At 49.0% G+C, this 22,370-nt stretch overlaps 1 protein-coding gene across 1 annotated transcript in view; it reads right to left on the bottom strand.

The window, feature by feature from the left end:
• SNRPC (small nuclear ribonucleoprotein polypeptide C) overlaps positions 1 to 22,370 on the bottom strand; it is an 83,627-nt gene that overhangs the window by 2,025 nt on the left and 59,232 nt on the right. Inside the window, exons 4-5 of the mRNA XM_063954905.1 lie at positions 21,977 to 22,066; positions 21,767 to 21,865 (exon numbers count right to left, since the gene is read on the bottom strand). Coding sequence (XP_063810975.1) covers positions 21,767 to 21,865; positions 21,977 to 22,066 — 189 coding nt within the window. The remainder of the gene's footprint in view (positions 1 to 21,766; positions 21,866 to 21,976; positions 22,067 to 22,370) is intronic.

Below are 22,370 nucleotides of genomic sequence, written 5' to 3'. Positions count from 1 at the left end.
AGGAAAATTATCCAATATCACGTGTGAATGGCTGAAGTATGAAAACTTTAGGCTTAGCAGATATTGTGAAAGTCCAGTATCTATGGGATGCCAATCAGGTGCGAGTGGACAACCTGTCTTTTTAAGAGAACAGGGATCTATGAGTCTTATGTTCAGAACACATTTTTGAGTAAGTGTATCATGCCATGAACGAGATTTCTGAGCATCTCAGAAGAGATGTTGATGCTCATCAGCCTGGAAAAGGTTGCAAAACAATCCCTAAAAAGAGTTTTGACTCCACCAGTCAGACAAATAATGTACAAATGGAGGAAATTCCAGACCATTATTACCCTCCCCAGGAGTGGACGATCAACAAAGATCACACTAAGAGTAAGGCGTCCAATAGTTTGCAAGGTCACAAAGGACAGGAACCCAAGGTAACTGCTAATCAACTAAAAGGCTTTTCTCACATTAGCCAATGTTACTGAGTCTACCATCAGGACACCAAACAATGGTTTGATTGGCAGGACTGCAAGGAGAAAGCTGCTGCTGTCCAAAAAGAACATTGCTGCCAGTCTGCAGTTTGCTAAAGATCACCTGGACAAACCAGAAAGCTATTGGAACATTGTTTGGGGGACAGATGGGTCCAAAATAGAGCTTTTTGGTTTAAGTGAGACGCGTTACGTTTGGAGAAAGGAGAACACTGCATTTCCGCATAAAAACCTCATACCATCTGTGAAATACAGGGATGGCGATATCATGGTTTGGACCGGTTTAGCTGTATCTTGCCCAGGATGACTTGACATCATGGATGGGACAATGAATTCAGAATTATACCAGAATATTCTAAAGTAAAATGTCAGGACATGTGTCTATGAGCTGCATCGCAATAGAAAGTGGGTCACGCAGCAAGGCAACAACCCAAAGCTCACAAGTCATTTGACCAAAGAATGGTCAAAGAAGAATAAATTTACAGTTTTGGAGTGGCCAAGTCCTGACCTTAATCAAACTGAAATGTTGCGGTAGGTCTGAAGTTCATGGGAGGAAACCCACCAACATAACAGAGTTGAAGTGTACAGAGGAATGGGGCAAAATTCCTCCAAGCCAATGTTCAGGTCTAATTAACAAATTATGAGAAACGTTTACATGCAGTTATTGCTGCACATGAGGGTTAGACCAGATACTGAAAGCATAGGTTCACAGCCACTCACAGATACGCAATATTGGATAATTTTCCCTCAATAAAAAAATATATTAAAAAAACAAAATGAGTACAACTCATTTTTTGGTCTCATTTGTTTAATTTTCTTTTTATCTACTTATAGGACTTGTGTGAAAACCTAAGGAAGTTTTATGCCAAAGTATTTTGTCACCTCTAGCTTCTAAACCTTCAAGTGTTCCCCGAAACGCACCTCAAGCTTATCAAATGCCAGACCCAACCACATAACCTTTTCCCTATCTAATTACATACCCTCTGTACAGTTCACACAACTTCACATATTTGTCTCTTTCTTTACTTTCACAAATCTCCCGATTCTTTACAAACATTGCCGAGTGACTATATTGCACTGCCCATTAAGAACCTTAGCAATCTGGGTGACCATTATGCAATAGATGGCACCTATTCTTGTGCATCAATGCTTATTTCCCTATAGATTGTAAGCCTTCTTACCTCTCTGTGGGGGGAGATGTACTAAGCAGGGAAAAGAGTGGAGAAGTGAGCCATGGCAACCAATCAGCATTGAAGTAACATTTATATTTTGCATACTATAAGATTATACAGAGCAGCCGATTGGTTGCCTTTGGCACGTTCGCCACTGCCTAACTTCTCCGCTCTTTTCACTGCTTAGTACATCTCCCCGTGTCCGTTATTACACATTTTTGTGCTATTACTGTTGTTCCAATTGTAAAGTACAATGCAATATGCTGCACTAAGAAACTTAATAAATTGTATAATTACATCATAAGAAACGATGAACTATATTTGGAAAAGGTTTACTAATGATATATTAAACTTTATATGGTGCCACAAGGACTCCGCAGCAAAAAAATAAATAAACACAAACAAAGAAGTGACAGTACAAAACATTCAACTTTTTTTTTGTATTTTATTAAAATTGTTCGGTCTAATACCAAAAAAGGAGTGTTATGGTAGACTTACCATGGTTAACACTTTCTGCGAGGTACATTGTGTTCCACAGGGAAACATCGGTGGTGTAGAGTGGATCTTGATCCAGAGGCACCAACAGGCTAAAGCTTTAGCCTGTTCCAGGATGCATTGGGGTCTCCCTCCAAAACCCTGCCTCCAGGCACTGAGAGCTCCGTTTCATTAACCAGTCCAATGCAGAAGTAGGCAAGAGAGAAGGCAGATGTAAGTCACATTAAACCGCATTCTCACGACAGGAGAAGGAACCAGCGGCTAATGCCAAAAGAAGCTAGGAGCATCAGGGTGGGCGCCCTGTAGAACCCAAAGTACCTCACAGAAAGTGTTAACCATGGTAAGTCTACCAGAACACTACTTTTCTGCAGCAGGGTACATTGGTTTCCACAGGGAAACATCAGGGATGTCCTAAAGCAGTTCCTCAAGGGAGGGGACGCGCCTTAGCAGATGAGAATCCGGCGTCCAAAGGAAGCATCCTGGGATGCGAAAGTATCAAAGGCGTGGTGGTGGAGGTGGAAGTCCAGTCTGCACATATGTTTGTGCAATCACCATTCTAATCTAACTGGCCAAGGTTTGCTTATCAATGGCCAGCCACGTTTGTGGAAACCAAACAGGATAAAAAGGGTATCTGAACTCCTTATGGAGGCAGTCCTCTCCACATCCAAAGAACGTTCTTTGGGAGACCAGTCCAAAGAGATAAAGGCCGGAACCACAATCTCTTGGTTAAGATGAAAAGAGGACACCACCTTAGGTAAATAACCTGGTTGAGTTCGCAGAACGGCCTGGTCACTATAAAATATCAGAAAGGGTGGACGACAGGGCAAGACCCATAAGTCCAACACCCGTCTTGCCGAGGCAATAGCCAGCAAGAACAGGACCACTTGGAAAGGATTAACCTCCGTAGTGGGTGGGAATGAACTTGAGCGTACTCTACCATGTCGAAGGCAGACACCATCTGGGTCGACAAAGGAAACATCTTATCCTGTCCCGAAGCTTTAGGGACTTTCTGGAAACAGGAACACTCTCTGACTCTGCGTGTCCAGGAGTGCCCCCAGGTGCACCATGCTCCGAGCTGGGACCAGCGAGGACTTTTTCCAATTGATAGCCAAACTTGGGCTTGCAGGAACGTTACAGTCAGTTGCAGATGACAGAGGAGGACTTTGTGGGAATTTGCCAGAATCAGCAGGTCGTCAAATACAGCAGGATTCTGACTCCCTGGCGACGGAGGAGGGCCATCATCACGGCAATGAACTTAGTGAAGATTCGAGGAGCCGTAGCCAGTCCAAATGGCAGAGCCTGGATTTGGCAGTGAAGGTTACCAATAACAAGCCGCAGGAACTGCTGATGTGACATGGCAATAGGATTATGCAGATATGCATCCTGTATATCCAGGGATACCATATAGTCTCCGGGTTCCATAGCCAGTACAATGGAGCGCAGCATTTCCATACGAAACCTAGGCACTCTCACAAACTTGTTGAAAGATTTGAGATAGAGTATAGGCCGGAAGGATCCATTGAGTTTCGGGACCAGAAACACGGTTGAGTAATAACCTCTGCCTCTCTGGGACCGAGGCACCGGCACAATCACTCCTGTACTCAGGAGGGAACTCGCCACAGTTTGTACAGTTCGCATCTTTAACGGCCGAAAGGAGGGCTGTAGTGCAAAACTGGCGAAGGGGATGTCTCTTAAACGAGACCGCGTACCTGTGATAGAACTTCCAATACCCATGCGTCTGAAGTGGTCTTTAACCAGACCTGGGCAGAGTGTAGAAGTCAGCCTCCCACCCTGGGGTCCCCAAGGGGGAGGCCCACCCTGTCATGCAGCAGCTCGTCATGTTTGAAAGCAGGCTGACGGGTTGCCCAGGATTGTTTTGATTTGGGCTTTGTGGTTATGGGAGCACGAGATTGTCTTGGGTATGTAGTGTTCACTCTAGGCTGTTTTAGCAGGGCGCCGCGCCCTACCCGTTTTTTTAACAGGCAAAACCCGCCCTGCCCCTTTTGCGGCGCCCTGCTAGAACAGCCGCCCGCTCCCTGCCCTCCCGGCGTGTATAGATGCCGTGCGCATGCGCGCGGCATCCATTCACACATTGGGAGAGGGCTGGGGGAAGCCCAGCACCGACGGATGTGCTGGGCACGCCCCCAACAGTGACGTCGCCAGCCACAGACGCTCTCTATAGTAGCGTCTGTGGGCCGCACCGCCCCCTAAAATGACGGAGGCGTGACCACGCCCCCTAATTTGCGTGGCCGCCCCCCCATTTCGGACACGCGCGCGGCTTCGTCGCGCGCGCGCACATGTGCCCCCGGAGTCCGGCGCCCTGCCCCTTTTCACTCCTAGAGTGAACACTAGTATGCCTGACCTTTTGCTTTCCCTTGAGGCCGAAAAGTACGAAAAATGGTACCTTTTGCCTTCTGTTCAGAAGGACTAGTAGTGGGGATAAAACAGCAGCTGCAATTCAGACCCTAATTTATTTAAATCTTCCCCAAGCAAATGTCCCCAATGAAGGGGAGTACTTCCAAGGTCTTTTTGGAGCCCAGGTCCACTTTCCACGACCTCAACCACAGTATGCGGCGAGCCAGGACAGACGTGGACGATGCTTTGGCTGCCATTATACCCATCTCAGGGGACACCTCCTGAACATAATAAGGGGCAGCTCTTGCTCTAGTGCTTGAACCCACGCTCTATTTACAGCACAGGAGGCAGCTATAGTGGGTTTATGCTTAGCCCCCTTTAAGGGAATGAAAACACTTTTTTTTTTTTTTTTTTTTAAAAGGCATCCCTTCACACACTGTCTGTTCTTTCAGTGACGCGACAGTGGTGACCAGCAGAGTGGACAACACCACGAGGCGGGTGACGCAAGACTCCACCGGCGGTGGAATCTCCCATTTGTTACACAACTCTGCAGGGAGAGGAGAGAGAGCCAAAGCTAGTTTACGCAGATGAAATTTCTTTCCTGGATAAGACCAGGGCTCCCACGTGATGTCTATGGCCAGAATTGGGTATTACAGTTTTAACCACCTTCTGCTGTTTAAACTTATGTTTTCTTTGCCACACTTCCACAGTAGTGGAATCCACGCCATCATTGATTTGTAGGATATGCTTAAGAGCAACCACTAAGGCAGGGACATCTGCAAGGGAGAATCCTCATCAGTAACATGATTCAGTGTCTGACAGGACTGTATGCTCCCCCTCCTCTTCTGATGAAAGATTAGAGAGGATTGTGAGGAGGAAGCAGCCCGCTTAAAGGACCTAGGGGTGACCTGGGGCCGATTTTTGCCTTACCAATGACTGATTTATCTGCAGCTGGTTAGACAGATTTTCCGCCCAAAGCGGATTAACCATGGGACAATTTGAAACTGTAGTTACACAGGTAGGGGATGCTAGGCGTTCCACCAGAGTACCCAGTAGGGTGGTGAATGCAGCCCAGCTATGCTCCTACATAGATGCAGGAGCTGCAGACTAACTGGGAGATACATGACAAATAGTACACAGACCAGTACATAACACTTCCCCCTCTGGTAAATCCTTGGAGCATGCTCTGCATGATGCAGGAGCTTCCACTGATTTACTGCCCTTTCTGTAAGACATTATGTGAGAACGCAACAACAGAGCGACTTAGTACAATAAACCCAGACAAAAGTACAATACCTGCGAATAAATCCAGTATCACGTGACTGAGTACACAGTATAATATACGTATTGACGCACCTAACCCATAGGGTACAGAATATAGTGACAGTTATATCTGGGAAACACTCTACTAACGCTGTCTGTGTCAAGACACGTAGGATACTCAAGTTAATGTAAAGTCGTCACCCTGTACACAGGCAACTTTGACCTGCAATCCCAGAGACCAGCTGCTGCTGTATGATGGCGCCCAGTGTCTCTGTGAGGGAATGAGGGAGAGTGTGAGACAGCTCCAGGGCGGGAGATGGCGGCCCGGGGAGGGGAAACCGGTCAATCGCCAGCTCCCCTATGCTGGACTTCCACCTCAGGTACTAGCGAGCCTTATTAAATAGGATTTTAATACCTACCGCTAAATCCTTTTCTCTTAGTCTGTAGAGGATGCTGGGGACTCCAAAAGGACCATGGGGTTTAGACGGGATCCGTAGGAGACATGGGCACTTTAAGGCTTTAAATGGGTGTGAACTGGCTCCTCCTCCAAACCTCAGTTATAGGAACGGTGCCCAGGGAGACGGACATTTCGAGGAAAAGGATTTTTGTTAAACGAAGGGTGAGATACATACCAGCTCACACCACAACACACCGTACAACATGGCTTTTAAGAAAATAAGAATTTACTTACCGATAATTCTATTTCTCGGAGTCCGTAGTGGATGCTGGGGTTCCTGAAAGGACCATGGGGAATAGCGGCTCCGCAGGAGACAGGGCACAAAAGTAAAGCTTTCCGATCAGGTGGTGTGCACTGGCTCCTCCCCCTATGACCCTCCTCCAAGCCAGTTAGGTACTGTGCCCGGACGAGCGTACACAATAAGGGAGGAATTTTGAATCCCGGGTAAGACTCATACCAGCCACACCAATCACACCGTACAACTTGTGATCTAAACCCAGTTAACAGTATGATAACAGCGGAGCCTCTGAAAAGATGGCTCACAACAATAATAACCCGATTTTTGTAACTATGTACAAGTATTGCAGATAATCCGCACTTGGGATGGGCGCCCAGCATCCACTACGGACTCCGAGAAATAGAATTATCGGTAAGTAAATTCTTATTTTCTCTATCGTCCGAGTGGATGCTGGGGTTCCTGAAAGGACCATGGGGATTATACCAAAGCTCCCAAACGGGCGGGAGAGTGCGGATGACTCTGCAGCACCGAATGAGAGAACTCCAGGTCCTCCTTAGCCAGGGTATCAAATTTGTAGAATTTAGCAAACGTGTTTGCCCCTGACCAAGTAGCTGCTCGGCAAAGTTGTAAAGCCGAGACCCCTCGGGCAGCCGCCCAAGATGAGCCCACCTTCCTTGTGGAATGGGCATTTACATATTTTTGGCTGTGGCAGGCCTGCCACAGAATGTGCAAGCTGAATTGTATTACACATCCAACTAGCAATAGTCTGCTTAGAAGCAAGAGCACCCAGTTTGTTGGGTGCATACAGGATAACAGCAAGTCAGTTTTCCTGACTCCAGCCGTCCTGGAACATATTTTCAGGGCCCTGACAACATCTAGCAACTTGGAGTCCTCCAAGTCCCTAGTAGGTGCAAGGCAACACAATAAACTGGTTCAGGTGAAACACTGACACCACCTTTAGGGAGAGAACTGGGGACGAGTCCGCAGCTCTGCCCTGTCCGAATGGACAAACAGATATGGGCTTTTTTGAGAAAAAACCACCAATTTGACACTCGCCTGGTCCAGGCCAGGGCCAAGAGCATGGTCACTTTTCATGTGAGATGCTTCAAATCCACAGATTTGACTGGTTTTAAACCAATGTGATTTGAGGAATCCCAGAACTACGTTGAGATCCCACAGTGCCACTGGAGGCACAAAAGGGGGTTGTATATGCAATACTCCCTTGACAAACTTCTGGACTTCAGGAACTGAAGCCAATTCTTTCTGGAAGAAAATCGACAGGGCCGAAATTTGAACCTTAATGGACCCCAATTTGAGGCCCATAGACACTCCTGTTTGCAGGAAATGCAGGAAACGACCGAGTTGAAATTTCTTTGTGGGGCCTTCCTGGCCTCACACCACGCAACATATTTTCGCCACATGTGGTGATAATGTTGTGCGGTCACCTCCTTTCTGGCTTTGACCAGGGTAGGAATGACCTCTTCCGGAATGCCTTTTTCCCTTAGGATCCGGCATTCCACCGCCATGCCGACAAACGCAGCTGCGGTAAGTCTTGGAACAGACATGGTACTTGCTGAAGCAAGTCCCTTCTTAGCGGCAGAGGCCATAAGACCTCTGTAAGCATCTCTTGAAGTTCCGGGTACCAAGTCCTTCTTGGCCAATCCGGAGCCATGAGTATAGTTCTTACTCCTCTACGTCTTATAATTCTCAGCACCTTAGGTATGAGAAGCAGAGGAGGGAACACATACACCGACTGGTACACCCACGGTGTTACCAGAACGTCCACAGCTATTGCCTGAGGGTCTCTTGACCTGGCGCAATACCTGTCCCGTTTTTTGTTCAGACGGGACGCCATCATGTCCACCTTTGGTATTTCCCAACGGTTTACAATCATGTGGAAAAAACTGCCCGATGAAGTTTCCACTCTCCCGGGTGGAGGTCGTGCCTGCTGAGGAAGTCTGCTTCCCAGTTTCCATTCCCGGGATGAAACACTGCTGACAGTATATTTATGTGGCGAAAAGTCTCCAGACTTGATCACACTCCCTGGAAATTTTTTCCTTGTGTGACTGCTCCCCAGCCTCTCGGGCTGGGCTCCGTGGTCACCAGCATCCAATCCTGAATGCCGAATCTGCGGCCCTCTAGAAGATGAGCACTCTATAACCACCACAGGAGAGACACCCTTGTCCTTGGATATAGGGTTATCCGCTGATGCATCTGAAGATGCGATCCGGACCATTTGTCCAGCAGATCCCACTGAAAAGTTCTTGCGTGAAATCTGCCGAATGGAATTGCTTCGTAGGAAGCCACCATTTTTACCAGGACCCTTGTGCAATGATGCACTGTTTTTAGGAGGTTCCTGACTAGCTCGGATAACTCCCTGGCTTTCTCTTCCGGGAGAAACACCTTTTTCTGGACTGTGTCCAGAATCATCCCTAGGCACAGCAGACGTGTCGTCGGGATCAGCTGCGATTTTGGAATATTTAGAATCCACCCGTGCTGTTGTAGCAGTATCCGAGATAGTGCTACTCCGACCTCCAACTGTTCCCTGGACTATGCCCTTATCAGGAGATCGTCCAAGTAAGGGATAATTAAGACGCCTTTTCTTCGAAGAAGAATCATCATTTCGGCCATTACCTTGGTAAAGACCCGGGGTGCCGTGGACAATCCAAACGGCAGCGTCTGAAACTGATAGTGACAGTTCTGCACCACGAACCTGAGGTACCCTTAGTGAGAAGGGCAAATTTGGGACATAGAGGTAAGCATCCCTGATGTCCCGGGACACTATATAGTCCCCTTCTTCCTGGTTCGTTATCACTGCTCTGAGTGACTCCATCTTGATTTGAACCTTTGTAAGTGTTCAAAAAATTTTTTAGAATAAATCTCACCTAGCCTTCTGGCTTCAGTACCACAATATAGTGTGGAATAATACCCCTTTTCTTGTAGTAGGAGGGGTAATTTAATCACCTGCTGGGAATACAGCTTGTGAATTTTTTCCCATACTGCCTCCTTGTCGGAGGGAGACCTTGGTAAAGCAGACTTCAGGAGCCTGCGAAGGGGAAACGTCTCGACATTCCAATCTGTACCCCTGGGATACTACTTGTAGGATCCAGGGGTCCTGTACGGTCTCAGCGCCATGCTGAGAACTTGTCAGAAGCGGTGGAACGCTTCTGTTCCTGGGAATGGGCTGCCTGCTGCAGTCTTCTTCCCTTTCCTCTATCCCTGGGCAGATATGATCTTATAGGGACGAAAGGACTGAGGCTGAAAAGACGGTGTCTTTTTCTGCAGAGAGGTGACTTAGGGTAAAAACGGCGGATTTTCCAGCAGTTGCCGTGGCCACCAGGTCCGATGGACCGACCCCAAATAACTCCTCTTCCTTTATACGGCAATACACCTTTGTGCCGTTTGGAATCTGCATCACCTGACCACTGTCGTGTCCATAACATCTTCTGGCAGATATGGACATCGCATTTACTCTTGATGCCAGAGTGCAAATATCCCTCTGTGCATCTCGCATATATAGAAATGCATCCTTTAAATGCTCTATAGTCAATAAAATACTGTCCCTGTCAAGGGTATCAATATTTTTAGTCAGGGAATCCGACCAAGCCACCCCAGCTCTGCACATCCAGGCTGAGGCGATCGCTGGTCGCAGTATAACACCAGTATGTGTGTATATACTTTTTATGATATTTTCCAGCCTCCTGTCAGCTGGTCCTTGAGGACGGCCCTATCTATAGACGGTACCGCCACTTGTTTTGATAAGCGTGTGAGCGCCTTATCCACCCTAAGGGGTGTTTCCCAACGCGCCCTAACTTCTGGCGGGAAAGGGTATACCGCCCATAATTTTCTATCGGGGGGAACCCACGCATCATCACACACTTTATTTAATTTATCTGATTCAGGAAAAACTACGGTAGTTTTTTCACATCCCACATAATACCCTCTTTTGTGGTACTTGTAGTATCAGAAATATGAAACACCTCCTTCATTGCCTTTAACGTGTGGCCCTAATAAGGAATACGTTTGTTTATTCACCGTCGACACTGGATTCAGTGTCCCTGTCTGTGTCTGTGTCGACCGACTAAAGTAAACGGGCGTTTTAAAACCCCTGACGGTGTTTTTGAGACGTCTGGACCGGTACTAATTGTTTGTCGGCCGTCTCATGTCGTCAACCGACCTTGCAGCGTGTTGACATTTTCACGTAATTCCCTAAATAAGCCATCCATTCCGGTGTCGACTCCCTAGAGAGTGACATCACCATTACAGGCAATTGCTCCGCCTCCTCACCAACATCGTCCTCATACATGTCGACACACACGTACCGACACACAGCATACACACAGGGAATGCTCTGATAGAGGACAGGACCCACTAGCCCTTTGGAGAGACAGAGGGAGAGTTTACCAGCACACACCAAAAACGCTATAATTATATAGGGACAACCTTATATAAGTGTTTTCCCTTATAGCATCTTTTTTATATATTTCTAACGCCAAATTAGTGCCCCCCCTCTCTGTTTTAACCCTGTTTCTGTAGTGCAGTGCAGGGGAGAGCCTGGGAGCCTTCCCTCCAGCCTTTCTGTGAGGGAAAATGGCGCTGTGTGCTGAGGAGATAGGCCCCGCCCCTTTTTCGGCGGCCTCGTCTCCCGCTCTTAACGGATTCTGGCAGGGGTTAAATATCTCCATATAGCCTCCGGAGGCTATATGTGAGGTATTTTTAGCCAAAATAGGTATTCATTTGCCTCCCAGGGCGCCCCCCTCCCAGCGCCCTGCACCCTCAGTGACTGCCGTGTGAAGTGTGCTGAGAGGAAAATGGCGCACAGCTGCAGTGCTGTGCGCTACCTTTAGAAGACTGAGGAGTCTTCTGCCGCCGATTCTGGACCTCTTCTTACTTCAGCATCTGCAAGGGGGCCGGCGGCAAGGCTCCGGTGACCATCCAGGCTGTACCTGTGATCGTCCCTCTGGAGCTGATGTCCAGTAGCCAAGAAGCCAATCCATCCTGCACGCAGGTGAGTTCACTTCTTCTCCCCTAAGTCCCTCGTTGCAGTGATCCTGTTGCCAGCAGGACTCACTGTAAAATAAAAAACCTAAGCTAAACTTTTCTAAGCAGCTCTTTAGGAGAGCCACCTAGATTGCACCCTTCTCGGCCGGGCACAAAAATCTAACTGGCTTGGAGGAGGGTCATAGGGGGAGGAGCCAGTGCACACCACCTGATCGGAAAGCTTTATTTTTGTGCCCTGTCTCCTGCGGAGCCGCTATTCCCCATGGTCCTTTCAGGAACCCCAGCATCCACTAGGACGATAGAGAAAATGCCAGTTAACAGCATGAACCAAAAACAGCAACAGGCTGAACATAACAGAAACACAACCTCTGTGTAACACAAGCAATAACTATCCACAAGTACTGCAGATAGAGTCCGCACTGGGATGGGCGCCCAGCATCCTCTACGGACTAAGATAAATAAGATTTTACTCACCGGTAAATCTATTTCTCGTAGTCCGTAGTGGATGCTGGGGACTCCGTAAGGACCATGGGGAATAGACTGGCTCCGCAGGAGACTGGGCACTCTAAGAAAGATTTAGTACTACTGGTGTGCACTGGCTCCTCCCTCTATGCCCCTCCTCCAGACCTCAGTTAAGGAAACTGTGCCCGGAAGAGCTGACATTATAAGGAAAGGATTTTGGAATCCAGGGTAAGACTCATACCAGCCACACCAATCACACCGTATAACTTGTGATAAACTTACCCAGTGAACAGTATGAACCACAACAGAGCATCAACAATGGATGCCCACATAACATAACCCTTTATTAAGCAATAACTATGTACACGTATTGCAGAAAATCCGCACTGGTGACGGGCGCCCAGCATCCACTACGGACTACGAGAAATAGATTTACCGGTGAGTAAAATCTTATTTTCTCTAACGTCCTAGTGGATGCTGGGGACTCCGTAAGGACCATGGGGATTATACCAAAGCTCCCAAACGGGCGGGAGAGTGCGGATAACTCTGCAGCACCGAATGGGCAAACACAAAGTCCTCCTCAGCCAGGGTATCAAACTTGTAGAACTTAGCAAATGTGTTTGTACCCGACCAAGTAGCTGCTCGGCAAAGCTGTAATGCCGAGACCCCTCAGGCAGCCGCCCAAGAAGAGCCCACTTTCCTTGTGGAATGGGCTTTCACTGATTTTGGATCCTCCAAGTCACGAGTAGCCGCAGGCACCACAATAGGTTGGTTCAAATGAAAAGATGACACCACCTTCGGCAGAAATTGCGGACGAGTCCGTAATTCTGCCCTGTCCATATATGACATACATGACAAAGCCGCCAATTCTGACACACGCCTAGCCGAAACTAAGGCCAATAGCATGACCACCTTCCACGTGAGATACTTTAGATCCACGGTCTTAAGTGGCTCAAACCAGTGAGATTTCAGGAAACCCAACACCACGTTGAGATCCCAAGGTGCCACTGGTGGTACAAAAGGGGGCTGAATATGCAGCACTCCCTTAACAAACGTCTGAACTTCAGGAAGAGAAGCCAGTTCTTTTTGAAAGAAAATGGATAGGGCCGAAATCTGGACCTTTATGGACCCCAACTTCAGGCCCATAGTCACTCCAGACTGTAGGAAGTGCAGGAACCGGCCCAGCTGGAATTCCTCTGTAGGGGCCGTCCTGGCCTCACACCAGGCAACATATTTTCGCCATATACGGTGATAGTGTCTTGCTGTCACGTCCTTCCTAGCCTTTATCAGCGTAGGAATAACTTCCTCCGGAATGCCTTTTTCCGCTAGGATCCTGCATTCAACCGCCATGCCGTCAAACGCAGCCGCGGTAAGTCTTGGAACAGACAGGGCCCCTGTTGCAACAGGTCATGTCTGAGAGGCAGAGGCCATGGGTCCTCTGTGAGCATTCCTTGCAGTTCCGGGTACCAAGTCCTTCTTGGCCAATCCGGAACAATGAGTATTGTTCTCACTCCTCTTTTTCTTACGATTCTCAGCACCTTGGGTATGAGAGGAAGAGGAGGAAACACACAGACCGACTGGAACATCCACGGTGTTACCAGTGCGTCCACAGCTATCGCCTGAGGGTCTCTTGACCTGGCGCAATACCTTTGTAGCTTTTTGTTGAGACGGGACGCCATCATGTCCACCTGTGGCAGTTCCCATCGATTTGTAATCTGAGTGAAGACTTCGTGATGAAGTCCCCACTCTCCCGGGTGGAGGTCGTGCCTGCTGAGGAAGTCTGCTTCCCAGTTGTCCACTCCCGGAATGAACACTGCTGACAGTGCTTGCACGTGATTCTCCGCCCAACGAAGAATCCTGGTGGCTTCCGCCATCGCCACTCTGCTTCTTGTGCCGCCCTGGCGGTTTACATGAGCCACTGCGGTGATGTTGTCTGACTGAATCAGCACCGGTTGGTTGCGAAGCAGAGGCTCCGCTTGACTCAGGGCGTTGTATATGGCCCTTAGTTCCAGGATATTTATGTGCAGACAAGCCTCCTGACTTGACCACAACCCTTGGAAGTTTCTTCCCTGAGTGACTGCCCCCCCACCCTCGGAGGCTCGCATCCGTGGTCACCAGGACCCAGTCCTGTATGCCGAACCTGCGGCCCTCGAGAAGGTGAGCACTCTGCAGCCACCACAGAAGAGACACCCTGGCCCTCGGGGACAGGGTGATCAGCCGATGCATCTGAAGATGCGATCCGGACCACTTGTCCAACAGATCCCACTGAAAGATCCTCGCATGGAACCTGCCGAAGGGAATGGCTTCGTATAATGCCACCATCTTTCCCAGGACTCGCGTGTAGCGATGCACCGACACCTGTTTCGGTTTTAAGAGGTCTCTGACTAGAGTCACGAGCTCTTGAGCCTTCTCCGCCGGGAGAAACACCTTCTTCTGGTCCGTGTCCAGAATCATGCCCAGAAAAGGCAGATGCGTTGTAGGAATCAGCTGCGACTTTGGGATATTCAGAATCCAGCCGTGCTGTTGCAACACTTCCTGAGAGTGTGCTACGCTGATCAGCAACTGCTCTCTGGACCTCGCCTTTATGAGGAGATCGTCCAAGTATGGGATAATTGTGACTCCTTGCTTTCGAAGGAGCACCATCATTTCTGCCATTACCTTGGTAAATATTCTCGGTGCCGAGGAGAGCCCAAACGGCAACGTCTGGAATTGGTAATGACCGTCCTGTACCACAAATCTGAGGTACTCCTGATGAGGTGGATAAATGGGGACATGCAAGTAAGCATCCTTGATGTCCAGAGACACCATAAAATCCCCCTCTTCCAGGCTTGCAATGACCGCTCTGAGCGATTCCATTTTGAACTTGAATCTTTTCAGATAAATGTTCAGGGACTTTAAATTCAATATGGGTCTGACTGAACCGTCCGGTTTCGGTACCACAAACATTGTGGAATAGTATCCTCTTCCTTGTTGAAGGAGGGGAACCTTTACCACCACCTGCTGGAGATATAACTTGTGAATTGCCGCTAACACTACTTCCCGTTCCATGGGGGAAGCTGGCAGGGCCGATTTGAGGTAACGGTGAGGGGGCATCACTTCAAATTTCAGCTTGTATCCCTGAGACACTATCTGTATAGCCCAGGGATCCACCTGTGAGCGAACGCACTGGTGGCTGAAATTTCGGAGACGCGCCCCCACCACTCCTGGCTCCTGTGGAGCCCCAGCGTCATGCGGTGGATTTAGTGGAAGCCGGGGAGGACTTCTGTTCCTGGGAACTAGCTGTATGGTGCAGCTTCTTTCCTCTACCCCTGCCTCTGGCAAGAAAGGACGCACCTCTAACCTTCTTGCTTCTTTGTGATCGAAAGGACTGCATTTGGTAATACGGTGCTTTCTTAGGCTGTGAGGGAATATATGGCAAAAAATTTGACTTCCCAGCCGTAGCTGTGGAAACTAGGTCCGAGAGGCCGCCCCCAAACAATTACTCACCCTTGTAAGGTAAAACCTCCATGTGCTTTTTGGAGTCGGCATCACCTGTCCATTGCCGAGTCCACAGGACCCTTCTGGCAGAAATTGACATTGCATTTATTCTAGAGCCCAGTAGGCAAATGTCCCTCTGGGCATCCCTCATATATAGGACCGCGTCTTTTATATGCCCCAGGGTCAGTAAAATGGTATCCTTGTCTAAGGTATCCATTTCCTCAGACAGATTATCTATCCATGCTGCTACAGCACTACACATCCAGGCCGACGCAATTGCCGGCCTCAGTAGAGTACCTGAATGTGTATAAACAGACTTCAGGATACTTTCCTGCTTCCTATCTGCAGGATCCTTTAGGGCTGCCGTATCCTGTGACGGCAGGGCCACCTTCTTAGATAAGCGTGTCAGAGCTTTATCTACCCTAGGGGAGGATTCCCAGCGCACCCTGTCCGTTGGCGGGAAAGGGTACGCCATAAGTAACCTTTTGGAAATCAGCACTTTCCTATTGGGGGAATCCCACGCTTTTTCACATAATTCATATAACTCATGTGAAGGGGGAAAAGTCACCTCTTGCTTTTTCTCCCCATACATATAAACCCTCTTGTCAGGGACAGGGTTTACCCACTGATACGTGCAAAACATCCTTCATTTCTATAATCATGTAGCGGATGGATTTAGCCATTGTAGGCTGCAATTTTGCATCATCCTCATCGACACTGGAGTCAGAATCCGTGTCGATATCTGTGTCAACAATTTTGGATAGTGGGCGCTTCTGAGACCCTGACGGCCTCTGCGCTGTAGGATCAGGCATGGGCTGAGACCCCGACTGTCCCAAGGCATCAGCTTTATCCAACCTTTTATGCAAGGAGTTTACATTATCATTTAACACCTTCCACATATCCATCCAATCGGGTGTCGGCGGAGACACGTCATTCATCTGCACTTGCTCTGCCTCCACATAGCCCTCTTCGTCAAACATGTCGACACACGCGTACCGACACCACACACACAGGGGATGCTCTATATGAGGACAGGACCCCCACAAGGCCTTTTTGAGAGACAGAGAGAGTATGCCAGCACACACCCCAGCGCTATATAACCCAGGAATTACACAGTAACTTAGTGTTTACCCAGTAGCTGCTGTATATATGATTAATGCGCTAAATTTGTGTGCCCCCCCTCTTTTTTTACCCTTTCTACCGTGAGTCTGCAGGGGAGAGCCTGGGGAGCTTCCTCTCAGCGGAGCTGTGGAGAGAAAATGGCGCTGGTGAGTGCTGAGGAAGAAGGCCCCGTCCCCTCAGCGGCGGGCTTCTGTCCCGCGATTTTGTGTGAAATTAATGGCGGGGGCTCATGCATATAACAGTGTCCAACTGTATATATGCTGCTTTTGCTAGGAGGTACTTAATTGCTGCCCAGGGCGCCCCCCCCTGCGCCCTGCACCCTACAGTGACCGGAGTGTGTGGGTTAGTGTGGGCGCAATGGCGCACAGCTGCAGTGCTGTGCGCTACCTCATATGAAGACAGGAGTCTTCTGCCGCTGATTTTGACGTCTTCTTGCTTCAACCCGCCGGCTTCTGTCTTCTGGCTCTGCGAAGGGGACGGCGGCGCGGCTCCGGGAACGGACGACCAAGGTTAGGTTCCTGTGTTCGATCCCTCTGGAGCCAATTGTGTCCAGTAGCCTAAGAAGCGCAACCTAGCCGCAGTTAGTAGGTTTGCTTCTCTCCCCTCAGTCCCACGTAGCAGAGTCTGTTGCCAGCAGAAGCTCTCTGAAAATAAAAAAACCTAACTAAAATACTTTCTTATTAGCAAGCTCAGGAGAGCTCACTAAAATGCACCCAGCTCTGTCCGGGCACAGATTCTAACTGAGGTCTGGAGGAGGGGCATAGAGGGAGGAGCCAGTGCACACCAGTAGTACTAAATCTTTCTTAGAGTGCCCAGTCTCCTGCGGAGCCCGTCTATTCCCCATGGTCCTTACGGAGTCCCCAGCATCCACTAGGACGTTCGAGAAAAAGGATTTACCGGTAGGTATTAAAATCATACGTCCTAGAGGATGCCGGGGACTCCCAAAGGACCATGGGGTTTATACCAAAGCTCCAGACCGGGCGGGAGAGTGCAGACGACTCTGCAGCACCGATTGAGCAAACATGAGGTCCTCATCAGCCAGGGTATCAAACTTGTAGAACTTACCAAAAGTGTTTGAACCTGAACAAGTAGCTGCTCGGCAAAGTTGAACCGCCGAGACTCCTCGGGCAGCCGCCCAAGATGAGCCCACCTTCCTAGTAGAATGGGCTCTCACCGACTTCGGTAACGGCAATCCAGCCGTAGAATGAACATGCCGAATCGTATTACAGATCCAGCGTGCAATAGTCTGCTTAGAAGCAGGAGCCCCAATTTTGTTGGGAGCATACAGGATAAACAGGGCCTCCGTTTTCCTAATCTGAGCCGTTCTGGCGACATAAATTTTAAAAGCTTGGACTACATCGAGGGATTTCGAATCAGCCAAGGCTTCAGTAGCCGCAGGCACCACAATAGGCTGGTTCATGTGAAACGAAGAAAACACCTTTGGCAGAAATTGTTGAAGAGTTCTCAATTCCGCTCTATCCACATGGAAGATCAAATAGGGGCTCTTGTGAGACAACGCCGCTAATTCCGACACCCGCCTTGCGGACGCCAAGGCCAAAAGCATGACCACTTCCAAAGTGAGAAATTTTAACTGAACCTTTCGTAAAGGTTCAAACCAGTGTGACCTAAGAAACTGCAACACCACGTTAAGGTCCCATGGTGCCACTGGGGGCACAAATGGAGGTTGGATGTGCAGCACTCCTTTCACGAAAGTCTGAACCTCTGGAAGGGCGGCCAATTCTTTTTGAAAGAAAATTGATAATGCTGAAATCTCTACTTTAATGGAGCCTAACTTTAGGCCCGCATCCACACCCGCTTGCAAAAAATGGAGAAAACGACCCAGCTGAAATTCTTCCGTAGGAGCCTTCTTGGATTCACATCAAGACACATATTTTCTCCAAACACGGTGATAATGCTTCGCCGTTACCTCCTTTCTAGCTTTAAGTAGAGTGGGGATGACTTCACCGGGAATACCCTTTCGAGCTAGGATTTGGCGTTCAATCGCGGTAAGCCATTACTTTGTGAAAATCCTCGGAGCCGTGGAGAGACCAAACGGCAACGTCTGAAATTGGTAATTACAATCCTGAACAGCAAACCTCAGGTAAGCTTGAGGTGAAGGATATATTGGGACATGTAACTAGGCATCTTTGATGTCGACTGACGCCATAAAATCCCCCCCTTCCAGACCGGAGATCACTGCTCGGAGAGATTCCATCTTGAATTTGAATCTTTTCAGATATAAATTGAGGGATTTTAAGTTCAGAATCAGTCTGACCGAGCCATCCGGCTTTGGGACGACGAACAGGCTCGAAAAAACCCCCTTCTTCCTGTTGTGACGGGGGTACCGTGACAATGACTTGCTGTTAACACAACTTTTGTATCGCAGCGCACACTACTTCCCTTTCCGGAAGAGAAACTGGCAAGGCTGATTTGAAAAATCGGTGAGGGGGGAAAGCACGTACTGAAAGTCCAGTTTGTACCCTTGGGACACTATTTCTAACACCCAAGGATCCAGGCCAGAGTGAAACCAGACCTGACTGAAGAGTTAGAGACGTGCCCCCACCGGTGCGGACTCCTGTAGAGGAGCCCCAGCGTCATGCGCTGGACTTGGCAGAAGCCGGGGAGGACTTCTGCTCCTGGGAACCTACCACAGCAGGTGACCTCTTTCCCTTTCCTCTACCTTTAGAGGCAAGGAAGGAAGACCCTCTTCCTTTTTTGTATTTATTGGGCCGAAAGGACTGCATCTGATAGTGAGGCGTCTTTCTGTTGCGCAGGGACATAAGGTAGAAATGATGACTTACCCGCGGTAGCCGTGGATACCAGATCAGCGAGTCAGTCACCAAATAAGACACCACCTTTATACGGGAGAGCCTCCATAGCTTTCTTGGAGTCGGCATCAGCATTCCATTGATGAATCCACAGTGCTCTCCTGGCCGAGACTGCCATGGCATTGGCCCTTGATCCCAACAGGCCAATATCCCTCGCCGCCTCCTTTAGGTAGGCTGCAGCGTCCCTGATATAACCGAGAGTCAAAAGAATGCTATCCCTATCCAGGGTATCTATGTCAGATGCCAAGTTATCTGCCCACTTTCCAATAGCGCTACTCACCCATGCAGACGCAACGGCAGGTCTGAGCAGCGTACCCGTAGTGACATAAATGGATTTTAAGGTAGTTTCCTGCTTACAATCCGCAGTGTCCTTTAGGACAGCCGTGTCAGGAGACGGAAGCGCCACCCCTTTGGACAGACATGACAGAGCTTTGTCCACATTGGGGGTTGACTCCCACTTTTCCCTGTCCTCAGAGGGGAATGGATATGCAATCAGAATTCTTTTGGGAATCTAACTTTTTGTCAGGAGTTTCCCAAGCTTTCTCAAAAAGAGTGTTCAGCTCACGAGAGGAGGGAAACGTTACCTCAGGTTTTTTTTTCCCCCCCCCCCTTATACAAACAGACCCTTGTATTAGGAATAATAGGGACTTCTGTGATATGCAATAAGTCTTTAAATGCCACAATTATGTACTGAATACTCTTAGCCAGTTTAGGATTCAATCTGGCATCACTACAGTCGACACTGGAATCAGAGTCTGTATCTGTTATCTGGGTAAATGAATGCTTGTGTGACCCCGAGGGGGTCTGGACCTGAGACAAGGCTTCCTCCATGGATTTTCTCCATGTTTGGGTCTGAGAATCAGATTTATCCAGCCTTTTAGTCAATAACGCCACATTTGCATTCAACGTACTCAACATATCTACCCAATCAGCTGTCGGCGGTGCAACCCAGCGCAAATACACACTGCCTCAGACCTGTTAGCACTGCCCCCCCCCCCCCCCCCCGTTTTGCACCCTGTCACTTGTACAGAAGCGCGGAGGTCAGGGCCAGTATCTCTGCAGCTCCTGTGAAGAGAAAATGGCGCTGGGTAGCTGTGAGGGCTAAGCCACGCCCCCTCACCGGCGCGCTTCAGTCCCGCTCAGATTCACAATTTTTATACTGGCGGAGGCTATATTTAGTGCCTAGGCACTTCTAATATATATTTTAGCCAGTGTTCACTTCAGTATTCATGCCGCCCAGGGCGCCCCCCCTGCGCCCTGCTAGTGCCGCCGTATGTGTGTGTGGGAGCATGTCGCGCAGCGCGACCGCTGTGCAGTACCTCAATACTGAAGTCTTCTGCCGTCACTGAAGTCTTCTTTTCTTCCTAATACTCACCCGGCTTCTTTCTTCTGGCTCTGTGAGGGGGGTGACGGCGCGGCTCCGGGAACAAGCAGCTAGGCGCACCAAGTGATCGGACCCTCTGCAGCTAATGGTGTCCAGTAGCCTAAGAAGCAGAGCCTTTGAACTCACAGAAGTAGGTCTGCTTCTCTCTCCTCAGTCCCACGATGCAGGGAGCCTATTGCCAGCAGTGCTCCCTGACCATAAAAAAACCTAACAAAAGTCTTTTTACAGAGAAACTCAGGAGAGCTCCCCTAGTGTGTGTCCAGTCTCTCTGGGAACAGAATCTAACTGAGGTCTGGAGGAGGGGCATAGAGGGAGGAGCCAGTTCACACCCATTTAAAGTCTTAAAGTGCCCATGTCTCCTGCGGATCCAGTCTATACCCCATGGTCCTTTTGGAGTCCCCAGCATGCTCTAGGACATATGAGAAAATGGGTTGATAGTACAGACGACCTGTACTCAGATGCCCTGGTGGTCTAGTGGGGTCCCTGCTTGGTGACAGTGTCCACGCCAGCGCCACGGCCCATCTCCCTAGGTCACGGACAGAACGAGATTTAATGGCGGGTCCCGTCTGGTGGACCTTCTTACCTCCTCCCCGTAGCAGCCACGCGAACCAGGAGAGCAGTCTGCGATTCTGTGCCTAAGCCGGGACGTCTCTGCCACAAGTACCCGGGAACTGAGCCGCGGGAGTATGCGATGCCGCTTGGGAGGTGATGGAGCTGCAGCGCTGAAGTGTCACCCTGACATACAGCACTGACAGCCCGGAGAAGAATTCTCAGAAAAGCTTTTTCAGGGCTGCCCAGTGCAGCCCTCCTGTTAGGTGACATGCTGCTGCAGGCACAAACTCGAAACTAAGCTCTCAGTGCCTGACGGCGGGGTTATAGAGGAGGGACAGCCTAAAGCTTTAGACTGTTGGTGCCTCTGGATCAAGATCCACTCTACACCCCTGATGTTTCCCTGTGGAAACCAATGTACCCTGCTGGAGAAACAAATATATGCACTGTTGCTTTAGCAGGTACCAACAGTATGCAAAAATAATCTGCTCACCATGTCCAAGCATCATTCCAGGTGGAGGTCCCATCATCTGCATCATTGGGGGGCCAGCCATAGGAGGTGCAGGCATCATACCAGGACGTGGGGGGCCACCTAAAAAAAAAAAAACCCCAAAAATATGGAATATACAATGCAATATAATCTACATATTTCTAGGCTCACAAAACACAATGCTAGTTCTCAGACAAGAAGTAGTATACCTACCTAGGCTCGGTGGTGGTGGGATCATGGCACTTCCAGCTGGCGGAGCTGCAAACGGTGTTGGTGGTATCTTGCCTTGCTGAAATGCAGCAGCTGAAAGACAATAAGGTACATACATTAGTATAGTAGATTTATGTGGACAAAGTAAAATCCAGTTTTGTTCATTAGGAACAAGTGTTTGCAAAACAGACATAAAACGGCCATTAATACCCCTTTCAGACTTATAACCAGGGAAAACGCGGGGTCTATTAGACAGCAAATTCCTAGGTCTCAGCACTGGTAAAGAGCAGGGTTCAGGATCCTGGACTTCGCCCCGGGTTGTTTCCTTTCAGCCTAACCAAAATCCTGGCTTGATGCGCGTTCACGTGCATAAAACCCAGGATTTTTAAGTAGTGTA

Source organism: Pseudophryne corroboree, chromosome 2, assembly GCF_028390025.1.
Source record: "Pseudophryne corroboree isolate aPseCor3 chromosome 2, aPseCor3.hap2, whole genome shotgun sequence".
NCBI lineage: Eukaryota > Metazoa > Chordata > Amphibia > Anura > Myobatrachidae > Pseudophryne > Pseudophryne corroboree.
The sequence above is the reverse complement of the archived record's forward strand: the minus strand, read 5'-3'. Positions and strand labels throughout refer to the sequence as shown.